The sequence below is a fragment of the Prionailurus bengalensis genome, chromosome B1 (assembly GCF_016509475.1).
Source record: "Prionailurus bengalensis isolate Pbe53 chromosome B1, Fcat_Pben_1.1_paternal_pri, whole genome shotgun sequence".
NCBI lineage: Eukaryota > Metazoa > Chordata > Mammalia > Carnivora > Felidae > Prionailurus > Prionailurus bengalensis.
In genome coordinates, this window is record NC_057344.1 from 17,361,664 (window position 1) to 17,380,099 (window position 18,436).

Here is an 18,436-nt window from a genome sequence, read left to right on the forward strand (position 1 = left end):
TAGAACTCACTTCATTTTTATCCACCTAAAATGAGGCAGACTTTTCAGAGTTTTGTAAGTTATGAAAAGCAAGAAACACAAGAAATATTACTCTAGGAAAAGCCAGAACTCACTTGCTGTCACCTGAACCAGGAATATGTTGTAGAAGGTTATCCTTTTGTAAGGCAGTTAATAATTTTCCAAAGGTCCCTCAAAAATCCTTTGAACATACTTCTACTTTCAGCATTTATCACTTGCAAGTTTTCAAGACTCTTACTCATTATGAAAAGGAAGACTTCGATTCACCAAGAAAATTTAACAAGGTTCAAGAGAGCTGTCCCTTATTTTAAATATCCAGGGAACTGTTGAATGAGCTTGTGCCTTACCTGCCCTACTGTGTCGCTTTCGAAGATTTCTGTAATATTCCCTTCTTAATCTTTTTCAGGTCAATCTACCCTCTACGTCAGTGGTTCTCAATTGGGGGCGATCTTGTCTAGATGGACATGTAACAATGTCTAGACACGTTTTTAGTTACCACCACCTAGAGGGTGAGGGCGCTACTAACTTTCATTGGATAGAGATCCAGAATGCTGTTAAACATCCTACAATGCACAGGGCAGCCCCACAACAAAGGATTTTTTGCTCCCAAGCGTCAACAGTGCCGACAGATAAACTCTAAAACAGACGGTTTTACTTGTTCGCTTTGGGCCTTTTCCAGCTACACTGTAGGTGCCTTTTGCTGCAAATGCAACTCCACAATAGTCCAGGTTTTGTATCATCAACTGAAATCTTTCTGAAGACACCGGCAGCTTACTGAAGTCTAGCAGTTTACGATCTCTTTGGATAGATTACAGCAGTGTGAGGGTCCTCAGACTGGATTCACCTACACGCGCTCCGTCTCTGTTCTGTTTCACATCCGTGAGTCCCGAATCCATTATCCCCCTCACGGAACCGAGTTTATTTTCCCCAAATGAACTATCCCACTTCCCCAAAACAAACCCGACTTGCCACTTAACTGTTTTTTTTCAAGTTCTGTTTTCGTCTAGGTTTGCAACCGCGTGTGGCCCTTCGCAGGCCAGAATCACGTAGTGCGATTTAGAAACGGGGGATTGACCAAGCACTCCTTTCTCCACATCATTACTAGTAAACACTTCCCCGACAGCCTTCATTTCCTTCCTTTAACACTTTTCCCCAAAATCCATAATATAATTTTTTCTGAGGCCAGACCGGGTCTGGTTTTCATTAAGCCTGCCCAGTTCCACGTCTCGGCCCCACGGCCATGAGGAATAGTCTACAACAGGGCAGAGGCCGGGCTCTCTTCTTACAAGCCCCAAGTTCCAAGCTGAACCCTTGCCCATGAATGGGTGAGCCGTGAGGCCTTTGCCACGCCTCACAGACCCTAACTTCTGCCTGTCTGAACGTATGAGTCAACAATCCCAGATTCTCTCATTGTGCTTTAGTCAGTCACCCCAACTCCAGGGACCTTTCTCACCCTACCTGGGCGCCACCCAGGCCTTCCAATACTGACTGTTTGCCTGGACTAATATGGAGACTGAGAAAACCTTTGTACAGTGGTCTGCATCCCCACCCCTTGGGCTTTCCCTAAGTCTGTACTAACGAAGGAGCCGACCTACCATATTTTATATTCAATCCTCTCTTTGGCATTTCTCTTATTTGGTGTCGTGAAATCTTAAAGCTTCAAACATGCAAGGCCCAACATGGAGGAATGAATAGATTTTCTCTGCAGTGAAACAAGCTGGTGGTATTAGAACACTCTACTTTCCACACAATGCGCTCCCTGCCCTCCCAGCCTTGCTGTCTCTTCACGCCTCATCCCTGCGAGAACATTCTCATCTCAGGATGACTGTATTTGGTGGGTTCTTTCTAGAACAGTCTTCCCCGGCTATTGTCATTGCTTCTCTCTCCATCCATCCATCCATCCATCCATCCATCCATCCATCCATCCAGGTTTTACCCAAATGCCCTTCTGCTTAGAGAATGTGGTGAAGCCTTCCTTTACCTCCCTAATCAGAATGGCTGTTTTATTCTCTTATCCTGTTTTTTCTTTATAACACATATTGCAACCTTCTTATCCGTTCTTCCACTAGAATGTAAGCCCAATTTTTAAGCATGGCTTGTTTTATACATTCTTTTATCACCTGTGCCTAAAAAGAATGCCTGACACACAGAGACATATCCTATGTCCTATGTAAATATTTGATGAATGACACAACTTCTATGCATGGATGGAAAGATAAATTAAATACCAAATGGGTGGACCAGAAGCCTGAAAAATATTAATACGTTCATCAAAGCACTATATTTACATTTTTACTTGGTTCTGTTTCTCTGCAGTTTACTTCTATCACTACCAACAACCACGTGTTAGATTAAGCACTACATTCTGAAGTACATTTTGACAAAAGCAACACATACTAAATGGAGATTTCTGATAAAAATTTTTGTCAGTATATAGGGGCACCTGGGCAGCTCAGTTGGTAGAGCGTCCAGCTTTGGCTCAGGTCACGATCTCACGGTTAGGGAGTTTGAGCCCCACGTCGGGCTCTGTGCCGACAGCTCAGAGCCTGGAGCCTGCTGCGGCTTCTGTGTCTCCCTCTCTCTCTGTTCCTCCCCCACTCACGCTTTCTCAAAAATAAACATTAAAAAAAAATTTTTTTAATCGGTATATAAAATTCAGAAACATTACTACCAGAAGTATCTTAATAGGAAGGTTAAACAGGAACCCAGCTAGCCAGTTAACAGGGGGTTTCCGACATACATATACAGTATGGAAGGAATCATCAGATTTGCAGATGGGAAAGCAACATACTTATGTGGAAAAACACTGCAGGGCAGCTGAGTGGCTTAAACATGCCCGTCTGATCCACTAATGGGTACAATTCATCAAATGCTGAAATACACGCACGTTATTTGTCAAGAAATTAATAGGGCAGTGGTGGAACTCTTTACTAGGTTGGGGGCTTAAGTCATTCGCTTTAGCTGGAGATATTGGTGATTTCCGTGTAGCCCTAGATTGTTGTGTTTGAAGTAGGCAATTATCTGGACAAACATGTGAATTTGGGCACATTAGCTATGACTGTATTACACACATATACCCCAAAAGAAATGTCAGAGAGCTATGCACAGAAATCTCTTTCTTCCTATGGTGGACATGCTGTGGACCCTCAGTAAAGCGGGGAGAAAATCAATTCTAGTCAATAAGGATATTTACAGACTATCTTCTATTTCCAGGCATTATGACAGTTTGGAAGTTACAATAATCTACTTTAAAAAAAGAAAGAAACACACACACCCCACACGGTCCAGAATAGGGCGCTGATGTCTCTGAACACGTGAAGTCAGTTGTTACTGAGAATATCCTTTAATTAATTCCTTTTTCCCTGAAGACTCCTAATGAGACCAAACTTTTTGCTCAATGAATTGCTGCTAATTAAACATGCAGTGTTACAGCCTGAATTTGTAACTAGTTTTCTGAACTTTATTAAATGTAACCTGACAAATGAGAAGGTGAATATGAGTAACTGAAATGAAAGGTGTTATGACCACTTTACATTTCCACCTATTCCAACAGATTCACACACACACTCTTCTGCATTTTAACAGTAGCTGCTGCCTACAATTTTTGAGCACACTTTTTATATTACCCAATCTATAAAAATTATCTTCTAAGAAGTTCAAATGCTACACTGAAATAGGCCCTTGGTATTATCTACTGTTTGAGTGGAGATACAGTTCATTCTTGGAATACCAAATTACTAATCCCATCAGTCATCGCAAGCATTTAAAGAATGCACAAGCCTTTAGTGAGGCACCAAGAATCGTACTTTAACCACCCAGTTGTTGAAAATTATGTGAAAGCTAAGGGGAAAGTTGAACATTTTCTCCTACACAAACCCAGGCGGTTTGTCTGTGAGAAAATTATTTTACTGAAGTGCGCAGGCATGCACAAAGGGAATGCGCTGTTTTTTTAACAACGAAATTTCTGACCCCGTGGAAAAACCTTCATCTTTGTTCAAGGCACTCACTACATTTTTAACCTTGAACTACGAGCAGCACACAAGATCTTATTTGTAAGTAATGGACTATATTTGGTTATTTTCAGGGAAACAAATGAAGCTTTGAAAATACTAAGAAGTAAAAATAGTTTAACCACATAAAACACATTTTTTAAAAAATTATTCTCCATGTACCCAGCTTTTGATTATATGACCTATAGTTAATTCATACCTCTACACCAATACCAATGTCTAGGAAATGCACAATTTCTAAATAGGCAGAGGAACAGACTTATAAAAGAGTGAGAAGAATGAAAGAGACTATATTCTTTGTACTAACAATGACCTTGAGAAACACGGAAAAAATGGAAGCTGCCTTCTTGATACTTAATCACTTACTCATTGTATTTGGCAGAAGGAGGGAAAGTTCCAAAGCAAGATGAATTCTGACAGTACAAAACATATGCCCTAAAGCAGATCCCTGTGTCAATCAGGGGCTTTCCTTTGCCATGAACATACATTTGTGGAGCAGTGACAGCCTCTACCTATCAAGTTCCTAGCGCGGCACCCATGGAATGAATAAATGAAAGACCGAATAGCATCATAAAAGAGAACAGAGAACAAAATATTTCACTTTGGTACAACTATTTCTGGGTGATCCTCCTTGTGTCCACCAGCAAGACCCTGGATCTCTTGCCCTGCCACACCTAGAAGAAAGGTCCACACCGACAGTTCAGTTGGCCTTCCTTGCCCAATTCCAGCAGGCTCCTTGGGCTTTTCAACGTTTCCAGTCCAAATAGCCACCCTGGGCCTTATTGCAACAACCTAATTCCATGAAGGAAACTCAACTGTAACAGGGGGATGACAGGGGCAGAAAAACTAACCCTGGAAGGGGTAAGCAGAGGCAGGACACCAGCACTCTTGTCGTGGAATTTCCTGCTCTGCCCAAGAGAAAATACTCCCTGGCTAAAAGTTAAATTACTAAGGCCAGTGGTTTCCTAACAATGTTTCAGCGTTAACAAGTCTTATGGAGGAAAATGTCGTATGGTTACAACATTGTGGAAATGAGGAACTGGACCGGTTTTCTTCACTGCAAGACTTCTCATAGCCTTGAATCATGCTAAGAATGTGAATCTCTTTACTGGAATGTAGGAGTCTCACGAGTCTCACCTTGCTTTCTAAAGAGGCTTCTTTCTCCTAATATGTAAAATGGTAGCTGAAGATCAATTTCAGCCATTTTTACAGTGACACACAGAAATGTTTCTACATGTGGAATTTTAGAAAAGAAATGTACTTTTTAAAGTTAACATACTGAGAGCTCCAAAATTACCTGATTCGATCGAGTACAGCACTTCAGCGTTCTTCCCTTTGTCCTTGTCCAGAGCTGTAACCTGCAACACTACTGAGCCAATAGCTGCAGATTCATAAACCCTCCCTTCATAGGAGGAACTTGTGAACCAGGGGGCATGGTCATTGGTGTCACTGACATTGACAATAATCCGTGCAAAGTTGCGCTTCACAGGAACATCTTGATCCCGTACCTGAAAGATTCAATACATTATCATTCCTGTGTATGTGTGTGTGTGTGGGGGGGGGGGGGGGGGGGGGGGTGGTTCCCCTATATGGGATTAAAAATCACTCTTAAACACAGGAGACCTTTCAGAAACCAAATACTGGCCAAAGGATGAGAAGAAAGCCGTACCATGACGGTAAGAACATGTTGGTGGATGGCTTCATGATCAAGTGTTTCAGAAGTATAGAGAGAGCCTGTGGCAGGATCAAGACGAAATTTCTTGAGACTCAACGGATCAATGCTGCTCTGCAGTGTATAGATGAGCTTGTTTTTTTCATCCTTATCCACAGCACTGATTTGTAGAATTTCTGTTTCTGGCACTGTGTCTTCAGGAATAACAACTTCATACTTTGATGTAGAAAATTGAGGACGATGGTCATTTGTATCTATTACTTTGATGAATACCTATAATGACCAAAAAGACCCATTATAATATCCCTAATCATAATATTTATAGAATCAAGGGGAAAAATCAGGTGCACAATGGGGAAAAAAATGGATTTAGCAAAATGAAATACAAAATTGGGAAATAAAAACAAAAACCTAGAATAAAAAAAAAAATCCTTAAAATTTGTCATGGCTTCTTACCTGTATGAGCAAGATAATGAACACCTCTCTAAATTCTTGAGAGTAACTTTGGAGGGCATATGGAACACCTTTCACACACTTCTTTCTGACTGAATACTTAATTTCTCTTAGGTCACCACTAAAGAGATATTTCTAGAGTACTCATGGAAGAGTAACCAAGAATTTACTTGAGCAGGATTTACAGAAGGCTAATTCCTTGTATCAGATTTGAATCTGCAACCACCACACTAATGAGGAGAGTACGATACTGGGTGATTACTGTGTTGATCTATTTATTTTTTACATGATTCCTAGTATTTAAATTTCTCATTCTAATCTTCAGGACTCCAAATTGCTATTGATAAATTAGAAATGTGCTTTAAAATCTTCATTACATTTTTGTGACCATAAAACTTACATATAAATAGGAAACACATTCATTTCCTAAAAAAAATTTAAGGACACTGAAAAGATACACTCTCTTAAATATGTCAGCACAGGGGCACCTAGGTGGTCCAGTCTGTTATATATCTGACTCTTGACTTCAGCTTGGGTCATGATCTCATGGTCATGGGATCGAGCCCTGTGGGCTCTGCAGTGGGCATGGGACCTGCTTGGGATTCTCTCTCCCTCTTTCTCTGCCCCTGCCCCACTTACACTCTCGCACTCTTTCTCTTAAAAAAAAAAAAAAAAAAAAAAAAAGTCATCCTAGAATAAAAACCTTAGAGGGAAAAAAAGCCAATATTAAAAAAACTTAGTCCTAAGCTGAATTAAAAATATTTTTTTTTACTTTAACAGTAAGAGGATTACTTTTCAGATTGAAAAGATGTGTGTGGATAAGGCATAGTGCAAATCAGTACCAATTATAATAAGATGGTTTAGTTACGACCAAGAAATCTGAGCTTCGTTAGCCTGTATAAAGAGGTTCACTAGTCCAAATGGCACAGTAGGACAAAGTCCCGGGAATGCAGAGGTTTTTATTAATCACACTGGCAGGCATGTGAACTAGAGGTCTTTCCATGGAAACTACACCAGTGCTCTCATAAAACCCTACAACATCACTGATGGACTTGTAACATTAAACTTTATATACTTAAGATATGCATTCACTAAACCACAGAAAGATTTTATGTGAAAGTTATGTAAACATTGAAAATTACAGACCATTTTTCAAAGGTCAGTGATGATCCAGAAGAGATGGTTATAATTTCTCTAAGTTAAACCATTATATATTCATTTCCACTATAAATTTATGTATTATTTTTCTAACGAAGTTAGTGTTGGGCAGAGGTACTTTACTTCTGCTCTAAAGTCAATTAATCACAACTAATTAGAACAGCTAAAGTAACAACCTTTTTTTAAAAATTTTTTTTTAATGTTTATTTACTTTTGAGAGAAAAACAGAGACAGAGTACAAGGGGGGCGGGGCAGAGAGAGAGAGAGAGAGAGAGAGAGAGAGAGAGAGAGAGAGAATCTGAAGCAGGTTCCAGGCTCCAAGCTGTCGGCACAGAGCCTGACGCAGGGCCTGAACCCAGGAACTGTGAGATCATGACCTGAGCCGGAGTCGGACGCTTAAACAACTGAGCCACCCAGGTGCCCCAGTAACAACCATTTTTGATACAGCAACTCCACTGAAACACGGCCGCAGGGCCCTTATACACTCGGCACTCACCTACACAACACTGGAGGGCAAATATATGTGCAACAGCCTCTGCCCTAGGTAGCTTTCAACCTCCGCAAGAAATGTCTTACGCATATGAAGCCACATATTATCAGGTAAGTTATCAAGTAACTTTTTAGGAGTCCAGAGATGGTGTGGGACATTTGAAAGCTTTTAAGGAGGAGGTAAGTCTTGGCTTGCGTAGATGATCAATGTATACTGGGATTGGGGGGGAACGCCTTGGTCAGACGTAAAGGCAAGTAGTAGCATCACACATCCTAGCTTCCGGAGACTGGAGAGAAGGACATCGAACTAAGAGATGGTAAAGGAGAAGGGAGAAGGGAGGATCCAGTATGCAGAGCCTTGAGAACAAAAACTCCCGTGTGCTTTGAACTATTTGTTCGGAGGAAATTCACCTTTACCTCCTCTTTTCAACTGGCAGACCATTCTAGCAGAGCAAGATGAATCGCAGGGATGGAGAATGGGGACAGGGAGGTGACTCAGGTGTCAAGTGGGGAAAAGAGTCCAAACCAGTGCTGATAAGCAATAGCGAGTGCTCTATGGGCGCACAAGGCCAACTGGTTCCAGGGGCTTCAAGCACAAGCACCCCGTGTGCTACCTCACTCACCCCTCAGAAGTGCCTATGAGGACAAAATCACGATGCCCAGTTTCCAGGTAAGAAAAGGGAAACACAAAGGGTTTCAGCCACTTGCTAGTGGATAGGGTTAAGAGATTCAACCAAATGACCTGAGCATAATGTTGACCGATGCTTGAAAGAAACCGTAAGAAAACATGAAAGCAAAGCTGTTTTGAAGAAAAGAAAAAGCCTTAACTGGATTTCGTAAGTTACCTCGAGACACCAGATAAAGCAAAGTGACTTGAATCAATACCCATCAGCATCCTAAGCGGAAAATGGCAGGACAGGAAAGCATGGAGCAGTGCTGTTTCCAGAAGGTACTGGGGGTTACACTGTGACCCGCCCCCCACCACCACCCACCTCTGCTGATGATGCACTCACTATGGCTTAACCCCACTCTCCAAATCTCCCCCAAATCCCCAAATCTCCGATTTGCCCTTGGCTATTGACCTCAATGCAGCAAAACTCACCCTGTTGGTTCCGGACTTTTACCTACAAACCTGAATCTACTGGACTGTGTTTCTGGTACCCTATCAACCTGGTTCTGATCTCGGTGATGCTCTTCAGATGGTATCTGCTGCTGTGTTCTCACTCACACTCCTATCTCCCTGTCATCTGCCCCACATGGAAATGTAAACCTAATTACTGACCGTCCCCTCTGTCTCACACTTTAACAGGTCAGCGTGGGCTCTGTAACCACTAATATTCTGACTACCTCTCCCCGCCAGCAATTTCATTAGAATATTATCAAGACCCCCTGAAAATGACTCAAAATAACTTACAGAAGTATAAATGAAAGACTGAAACTGAAGACAATCTGCATCCCTCAAAACACTAGAATCTATTTGCCAGGATCTGTGCGATATTTCAATCAACCTGCACCACATTTCACACTAAGCTTCTGACTGTCCTAGCTAACACTACAATTATTGGGGGAGGAGCCCTCTGCTAATTACTCACCTATGTAGTAAGTGGTAAATCCTACAGGTAGACAGAGCATCTTCATTAATGAGAACGCGTGGCACAGAGAGCCATTTAGTTCCTTTTGCTAGATTTCTGGCTAGTTGATTATTTGAGCTGGTCCACATAAAGTTATACTCTTTGAGCCTTTCAAAATTTATCCTGTTAAATTTATTACAATTCTTGATATTTTTATTCTCATGTTCATGCTCTAAAGCCTAACTTCTATAATGGGAACAGTTACTGACAAAAATGAAATTTTAATTCTGTGCTAAAACGTTTACGTGACAATCTCAAAATGACCCCAAAGCATGGTACATATGTCAGTTGCAAATACACTAAAAATCACAAGCATTTAGAGAAACGAATAAGGCCTTTTCATAACTGGCTCTAAATTATTTACTCACTTATTAGCTGAAAAGACATCTCAGACTTTTAGTCTTCAATCCTACGAGATGATTTGACAGAGGATCTGTCTCATATCAGATTTAAATTAGCGTAATTTAAGATTAAAAAAAAATTGGTTGGGGAGCCTGGGTGGCTCAGTTGGTTAAGCTCCAACTTTAGCTCAGGTCACGGATCTCAGAGTTTGTGACTTTGAGCCCTGCATTGGGCTCTATCCTGACAGCTCGGAGCCTGGAGCCTCCTTCAGATTCTGTATCTCCCTCTCTCTCTGCCCCTCCCCTGCTCACACGTGTGCATGCCCTTTTTCCCCTCTCAAAAATAAACATTAAAAAATAATAAAGATAAAAAACTGGAATTCAGGAGCATTTTATTCAGTATTTAATTTCTTCCTCTTTCAGAGTACAGCAGATTATATGTAAATCTTAGCTTCTACAATCCTAAGGTAAGCTACAAAGGTGCAGGATTTTGTTTCCTAGTATTTAGCTTCTAGAAGAAACCTGCCATATAACGAGTGTTTAACAAATTCTCTGACAGTCCACAATGAGAATCAAAGAGAATTTAGACTTAATTTATAGGATTTTTGCCATTTCAATTTGAATTCCCAGTAATCTGACCATCTCTTAATCATCAGATAGGAACAAATAAAGATGTTAAGTGAATTATGACAACAATTTTACCATTTTATACAGCCCTAGTTAAAGTAGCCAAGGTGGGGGAATTGAGAAAAGGGATTTAAAACATAATCAATCACTTTAATGAGCTTTAATGAAAATGACTCGGAGAATTCATCCTCAATAGTTATAAATTTTATATTAATATTATTCAAAATCAGCAAAAAATTGAAAGATTTTGATAATTAAAAGGGGGCTTTTTAAGTCTTCTTGCAAACTTTCCAAAACTGGATAATTACATGCCAAACCTAAACTGAGATGTGCAGTTAATTTTCTTTCCCTAAATACAAATCCTTGGTGTGCATATGTGGAAACTCTCACAACACAGTAACTCTGTGAGCCTCCGAGGGCAGAATCAACTGCCCATACCGCCCCCGGGCCCCGGATATCACAAGGTCATACTAATCTTCCTCTGACAAATCCATCCTTACTAAGTCACCTACCTGTGTAAGTATGGTGGTGGTTCCGTCTGTGGCTTCGACTGTGAGGTTATAGTTTGATTTCTGTTCTGCATCGAGAGGTTTGGCAACAACGATCGTTCCGGTGCCCTTGTCAACATCAAAGTGACTGTCATAGTTGCCACCTAGGTTAAATTAGGACATACAGAAAAGTAACAACAGGTAGGTCATAGGATGAAATTCTGTCATTTATTTTGTGGCTTTCCACTTGTGAATGACGGGGGGAAAAAAAAACAAAACACTTCTGATATTGATCAAGGTGATTCCAAGGAGCTTTCATTTTGAAAGACAAGAAAAGATGGGCCAACTAGAAAGACAATGCTTACTAATGCAAAGTTGAGCTCTAATTTCAAGGGAAGCTGGTAACTGAGGGGAAAGCAACTCTGAAAACAGAAAAACGTTGCTAATATTGCCAATGAATTACTTTCCATTTGCTCCTTCAGGGGTTCTGAATAGGTCTTTAATTTATATACCTCAGTAGCTATATAAAGCATCACTTACTAACCAAAATCGGCTATTTAAACGTTTAACTACACACACAAAAATTATGACACTTGAATGAACTGCCCTAATAAATTAACTATTCAAAACAAATGTTAACTCTGGAAAAAATAATGGCAGTTAATGTCAATTAGTCCTGGCTCTTACATACTTGAAAAGAAACTTTCCCCATTGTTGCCAAACACAAAGCTTAAGGAAGCAAAAGTTTCTGTGCTACGAGCATTATCCAAATGCATTCCCAATTATATCCTAGATAAAACTCTCTTTTCAAATCCACTGCACTTGAGATACTTTTATCAATGAAGCGAAATGGAATGAAAATAGAGACTTAACGTCATGATGATGTTCTATTACAAAACGCACCAGAAAGCAAAACGAAACACACAGAAAAGCCACGATCTTCAACTAAACCTAAAACTAAGGATGATCTGGAGATGTATCAGAAGTCAGCATGTCTGCAGCTGGGATGCGTGACCATGCGCACACCATGGAAACAGAGGGCAATGAGAGAGTCACTGGACACGAAACAAAGCTTTAAAAGCTGACGCTTTGATCTTAGATCTCATAATCTGAGGCAAATTATGTGATCTCAGCAGATACCTTCTGCTGTACAGTTCAGGTCACAAGTCACCTGCAAGACGTGAAACGCTTCTCTAGCAAGTGTGTCGCCTGGCACGGCCAAACAGAAGCAAGCGAGCGTGGGAGGCAAGCACAGAACAAGGAGGAGCAGTCAATCAAACCAGTTCCAAGTGCAGTCAGTGTTACACGGGGAAGTTACACACGGCACAGCCGCAGCCTGCTCGTCTGCAAGCGTGACAGGAGTTAACAGACAGCACACACACTATTTTGACCGCAGTTAGTTACAAAAATAATCCTTTTCTTTAAAACTAAAGTAACGGCCGGGGGGCCCGGGTGGCTGGGGCGGCGAAGTGTCCGGCTCTTGGGTTTTCAGCTCAATCATGACCTCACGGCTCGGGAGCTGGAGCCCCACGTCGGGCTTTGCGCGTAACGGTGTGGAGCCTGCGTGGGATTCTCTCTCTCCCTCTCTGCCCTCCCCCTGCTGCTGGCTCTCTCTCTCAGAATCAATAAATAAACTTAAAAAAATAAATAAAGGGGCGCCTGGCTGGCTCAGTCGGTTAAGCGTCCGACTTCGGCTCAGGTCATGATCTCGTGGTCCATGAGTTCGAGCCCCACGTCGGGCTTTGCGCGTAACGGTGTGGAGCCTGCGTGGGATTCTCTCTCCCTCTCTCTGCCCTCCCCCTGCTGCTGGCTCTCTCTTAGAATCAATAAATAAACTTAAAAAAATAAATAAAGGGGCATCTGGGTGGCTCAGTCAGTTAAGCGGCCGACTTCGGCTCAGGTCATGATCTCGCAGTCTGTGAGTTCGAGCCCCGCGTTGGGCTCTGTGCTGACAGCTCAGAGCCTGGAGCCTGTTTCAGGTTCTGTGTCTCCCTCTCTCTGATCCTCCCCTGTTCATGCTTTGTCTCTCTCTGTCTCAAAAATAAATAAACGTTTAAAAAAAAAATTTTTTTTTTAAATAAATAAATAAATAAATAAAAGTAACAGTTTCATAGGTGTTGATGACATCAACAATTTCATACAATGACCCAAACTGGGAAAACAGCTTAACAGTCTAGTGTGGAAAATTAAAGAGGTAAAAGCCTGTACCCCCCTCACCCTGTGGCCCTGGCAGCCTAGTCCCATCGGCTTCAACCCACTGAAGTAGCATTTGGGGTACGGAGGGTGGCTAAAGGACAGAAGAGGGGAATATAAAGGAATATAAAGATCCAACTGGAGAGGAGTTGCAATACGTACTTTTGCTTTTAAGTATCTTTGTGATTAAGGTAATGTGAAGAAACAGCACTTAAAAACCTAAGATGTCAAAGTTTAATGCGAATTTCTTTTTTTAAGTATGTCAGAATAAGGTAACACGTTCTAGGTCTAAACTAAATGGCCGAGAAAAAGGAAAACTGACCTAGGCATGTCATTTTTATTACAGGGTTATTTCATCTAGTGAACCCTGCTTCCCACATTCCCAAAGTGTGGTAAGTCAAACTTAAAAAGGCCATAGTTGGCACTATCATTTTTAAGTCACACAAATTAAAATTTGTAAGCTTATTCCCTATAAAATACTGCCTGACCTGAGACAGTCAAGCAGGCAGTTATTTTAAGCATTCAAACCATATTCACTAAAAATAGCCATGTGCCATGTTATGTATCAAGAAGGAAAATCAAGAAGCTGTGCTTTTGAACCAAAAACATTCAGATTTCTAACTCTTTGATGCCACTTCTGAAAACCTTATTTTTAGGTTCATGATACACAGCACCAATTTTAAACAAGGTGAGTACGTGCTGGATATTGTAACACATTTGCAATCAAAATACTGCAGTTTAAGACAAATTCCCCACTTCTGGCTCTTGCTCCCAATTTTAAGTCCTGACATGGGCACAAAAATCAGAAAAAGAGCCAGGTTCTCAAAGACAGAAATAAATCAAAGACACGTTCTCCTCAGTGTAACCCACACACGGACAATGAAAACTCTGAGCCATGCTTACCAATGATATCAAACCAAAGAGGCGTGCCAGGAGGCTCCACAGATATCACTCCAATCATGTGAGCAACCGGGTCACTTTCCATGACAGTAAAGGTAAAAAACGGTTCTTCAAATGAAATCGGCTCCAGGGATGGTTTGGGTTTGGAAATCCATTCAATGTGGAGTCGCGTGGTTGACGACTTTTGGGGGCGACCATTATCAACTGCCTTAATCTGTAACATGTAAGCAGAGGGGATAAAAGGAGCAAACTAGAAGTTACATCCATAAGTGAAGCACAGATCAGTCTGGTCTTAAACTAAGTTAATTTCAAACAGTATCTATATTTGTGTATTCCCCATGTTTAAGGTTTGATTAAAAAGAGCAACCTCTCAGGGAGCCTGGGTGGCTCAGTCGGTGTTCGGCATCCGACTTCAGCTCAGGTCAGGATCTCGTGGTCTGGGAGTTTGCGCCCCACGTCGGGCTCTGCGCTGACAGCTCAGAGCCTGGAGCTCGCTTCGGGTTCTGGGTCTCCCCCTCTCTCTGACCCTCCCCTGCTCACACGGTCTCTCTCTCTCTCAAAATTAAACAAACATTTAAAAAAAAAAAAAAAGAGCAACCTCTTCAGGCCACACTCAATGTAAGCAATAACTGGAGTGACAGCCGAAGAGGACAACCTAAGCCACATTTCCCAAAGTCAGGTCACAAACACTGAGGCTACTTATTGAAGAAAGAAAAAGTTACAAGAGAAGTGATGTGAGACCAGATTAACAGTCAAAGTATGTGAGAAATTCAAAGACCAGATCTTAACTCACTGAAAGGATATCATATTCTCCAGCTCCAGAGAACTTCTTGGACGAAACCACTCCGGTTTTTGGCTCAATGAAAAATTTGCCATGCTCGTTTCCATCTTCAATGCTGTAAGAGATCTCTGCATTGGGACCTTCGTCTTTGTCTGTAGCGATAACACGATAGATGGGCTCGCGCTTGGAGTTTCTTTCTCGTTCTGGTCTTTCCCGCTCTGGGAGTCTGATTTTGTAGAACTTTTGTAGGAACTGGGGTTTGTTGTCGTTTTCGTCAAGGATTTTCACAATTACTCTTGCAATGGTTGACTTGGGGGGGCTACCATTGTCTGTCACGGTAACCTGCGTGTGAAAGGGAAAACAGGTCGACAGACGTTTTTAAAAATAGAACTACATGAAAAGCGACTACCTTCCTCCTAATTGAGGATAACCTGTATTTTGCATAAACCTGTATTTTGCATCTCACCCAGCACTAGGACGCACACCATCTCCTCTCCTGACAACAGGAGGCAAGGCGACGTGTCCCATTCAGACAGGGACCCGGGCAGCAGGCGGGGGCTAAGGAGGAGGCACAGCAGGAGCCCCGCCTCTCCCCTCACCACGCTGCCTGTCCCAGGGCTGCCACAGCTGTAATGCGCAGGTCGCCAAAATGGCAAACTATCAGCAACATCTTTTTGAATCACGGAAGAGCTACAGGGAGATTTTGCTTTTCAATAAGGAGTCCTCTTAGGAATAACATCCACTCTCTACCCTTAAAAATCACATCTCCACATACCGCATTAAAAATCATCAGTTTAAAATATGTGCAAAGTCACGTGCCTCTTCATACTAGCCGCTGCCCTTTTGTTCTGTCGGACCCTCTTCTTGCACAGGAGTCCTCCACATTCAGCAGGGCGGACATAAAAACTGTCATTCCAAACCCACTTATTCAATAAGATTTTCAGTATAAAGAACATAAATAACAACCTGAGGTCTTGAGGACTGGTGAATGCTTCCATATGCACAATTTCATCCCGAAATCAGATGTCCACTATTATTTTGGTGTGTACGTTCAAAGCAATAACCCTAGGAATAGCTCCCTCACCACATCCTCCAAAATTAATGACTGAAATGCATTTTTAAAAATATTAAAGTATACTGCAGGTTTTTGTGGGACTCATTTTGTTTTTACAGCTTGGTGAGTATAAATCTGTTGTTTATAAAAATGTGACTATATCCTAATAGTATTCATCAAGAGTATTTAAGTCAAGTAGCTGTTTCTCCTTAAGTACATGATTGGGGCACCTGGCTGGCTCAGGCGGTTAAGCATCTGCCCCCGGGTTTCGGCTCAGGTCACGATCTCATGGGTCTGTGAGTTCGAGCCTCGAGTCTGCACTGTCAGTGCAGAGCCTACTTGGGATTCTCTCTCTCCCTCTCTCTGCCCTTGCCCCCACCCAATGAATATACACAAGCTTAAAAAGAAAACAAAAATGAAAAAAATCAAGTGCATGATTTACCTGCTCACACTCTCAAAATAAAAACAAAATTTACAATTACTATTTAATTTTAACCTCCCAAAACATTTCCTTTGGATCAGTTTTCAGATGATCTTTAGGAAAAAGAAAGAAAATTAAAGAGAAATAGAAGCAAGCACTATGTTTTGCAGTATCATCACCAACATGGTTTTAAGTTTCGGTTCAATAACCAGCAGCCAGTAACACAGCTTTTAACACGGAACTGAAAAACTCTTCAAGACAGGCCAATCGACACTGGCGTTGGCCCTCAAACACCCCACCAAGGACTACAGAAAACATACGAGGTATGTAAACAAACCATTACAGTCTTATTTCCCACCAACGTCTTACTATCATCTTCAGAGTCCTAAGTCCTAAGTCCTAACCTTACACTTGCTCCCATCCAGCCTTTGACAGGTGCCACCAACAGGTGGCTCTGGAGTAGGGTGCACAGCCAGCAGGTGTCCCGTGCAGCTCTGACCAGGGCACGGGCCCAGCACGATCCCCATGCCGGGGACCTGCCACTCCGGACAGATTGCCACCGGTTCCTTTTCTTCAGGAACCATATTCTCCCTTCTGTCAATCACTGTAGTGACTGGATGAAAATTCTAAGCTCTGCTCTATCAGAAGGAAAGAGAATTCAAGGGACCTGTACCACCGACGGCTGGATGGAACACACGAAGGAATTAGTAACTGTAATGGTGGCTGTGAAGCACCTTTTCTACACAGGATATTCATGTGCACACGTTACACAGCTATAAAAACTACGTATTTTACTGACAATTAGAAAATCAGACCAAGGGGGCACCTGGGTGGCTCAGTCGGATGAGTGTCCGACTGTGGCTCAGGTCATCTCTCAGTCTGTGAGTTCGAATCCACATCGGGCTCTGTGGTGACAGTGCAGAGCCAGCTGTGGATCCTCTGCGCCTCCCTGCTCATGCTCGCTCTCTCTCTCTCTCTCTCTCTCTCTGTCTCTCTCAGGAAGGAACAAAAGGAAAGAAGGAAGGAAACTGGACCAGGGATGAAATGATATTAAGCAGGCAGCATTATGAACAGCAATAATATAAAAAGAGGGATAGCTAAATATTAATCAAAATAATAATAACAAATCACAGCTTAGAACTTTCCCCAGGACCCACACTGGCAGAAGGGAAGATTCATGCAGAGAACTCGAAAAGCACTTGGGTCTTTTCCAGCTCTAGCTCCAATGATCAACACTGGCTATTAACGTGTGACACAGAAATGCCAGCAGAGGTTACATGTCTGCTCTGCGTCCCTCCCCAAGTGCCGTCTCTTCTCAGCCCCCTCCTGGCCTAGAGGCCGTGGCTCCCGGCCGTCGCATCCGGCCCGCCGTCCACAGGACACTACGTGCCCCCTCCACAGACTCCTATCCCTGCGCCTACAGGGTGCTGACCCTCTACCAGCAAGGTAGTGAAGGACAAGCTGTGTTTCTTCTTTCAGGGACTAGAAGGCATTTTAAGTGAGCTGTGAGCATGAGAAGCCTAGCAGAAGAGACCCTGTCAGTCTTCAATCTTTTAGTTTAGAAATGTTTACAAAGCACAAACTTTTAGTAAAAAGCACAAACTTTCAGGGCACCTGGGTGGCTCAGTCAGTTTAGCGTCCAGCTCTCGGTTTCAGCTCAGGTCATGGTCCCAGGGTTGTGGGATTGAGCCCCACGTCGGGGTCCACGCTGACAATGCAGAGCCTGCTTGGGATTCTCTCTCTCTTCCCCCCTCTCTCTGCCCCTCTCCTGCGCTCTCTCACGCACTCTCAAAATAAATAAACTTAATTTTTTTAAACAACAAAACACAAACTTTCTACAATTCAGTTTGAAATGCAAAAACAAGGCAATTACTTAAGGATAACGATAACAAAAAGTGGAAACTAGCTACAGTTGAATTAGACCTAGTATCATAAAAAATCCTGAAAACAATACTGAGGAAAAAGATGTAGAAGGCCTATAGAAATACATCTCATGTAAATGAAAAGGAAATTTCAATAATATCGCTTTCATTTGATTGCTCTGTGTGTGTCGTGCATGTGTAAAGCACAATAATTTGAGCGGTCCTGTATTCTGGGGATAGAAAGGGATTTAAGGGGACATGAACCACACTCACAAAGGTTTGGTTTCCCCTTTATTTTCCTTTCTAATAATGACCAGGAGGCAATATAATGAAATAGT

General features: G+C 42.1%; 1 protein-coding gene across 11 annotated transcripts in view; it reads right to left on the bottom strand.

Moving 5' to 3' along the window:
- The window catches only part of FAT1 (FAT atypical cadherin 1), a 135,377-nt gene that overhangs the window by 32,670 nt on the left and 84,271 nt on the right, over nucleotides 1-18,436 (bottom strand). For all 11 annotated transcript variants that reach the window (XR_006294073.1, XM_043559410.1, XM_043559392.1 and 8 more), the window contains 5 exons: nucleotides 14,774-15,103; nucleotides 13,984-14,194; nucleotides 10,912-11,051; nucleotides 5,698-5,973; nucleotides 5,326-5,536 (listed from right to left, as the gene is read on the bottom strand). Coding sequence is in view for 10 of the 11 variants with exons in the window: in XM_043559410.1 (XP_043415345.1) it covers nucleotides 5,326-5,536; nucleotides 5,698-5,973; nucleotides 10,912-11,051; nucleotides 13,984-14,194; nucleotides 14,774-15,103 (1,168 nt within the window). In the remaining variant the exon portion in view is untranslated. The remainder of the gene's footprint in view (nucleotides 1-5,325; nucleotides 5,537-5,697; nucleotides 5,974-10,911; nucleotides 11,052-13,983; nucleotides 14,195-14,773; nucleotides 15,104-18,436) is intronic.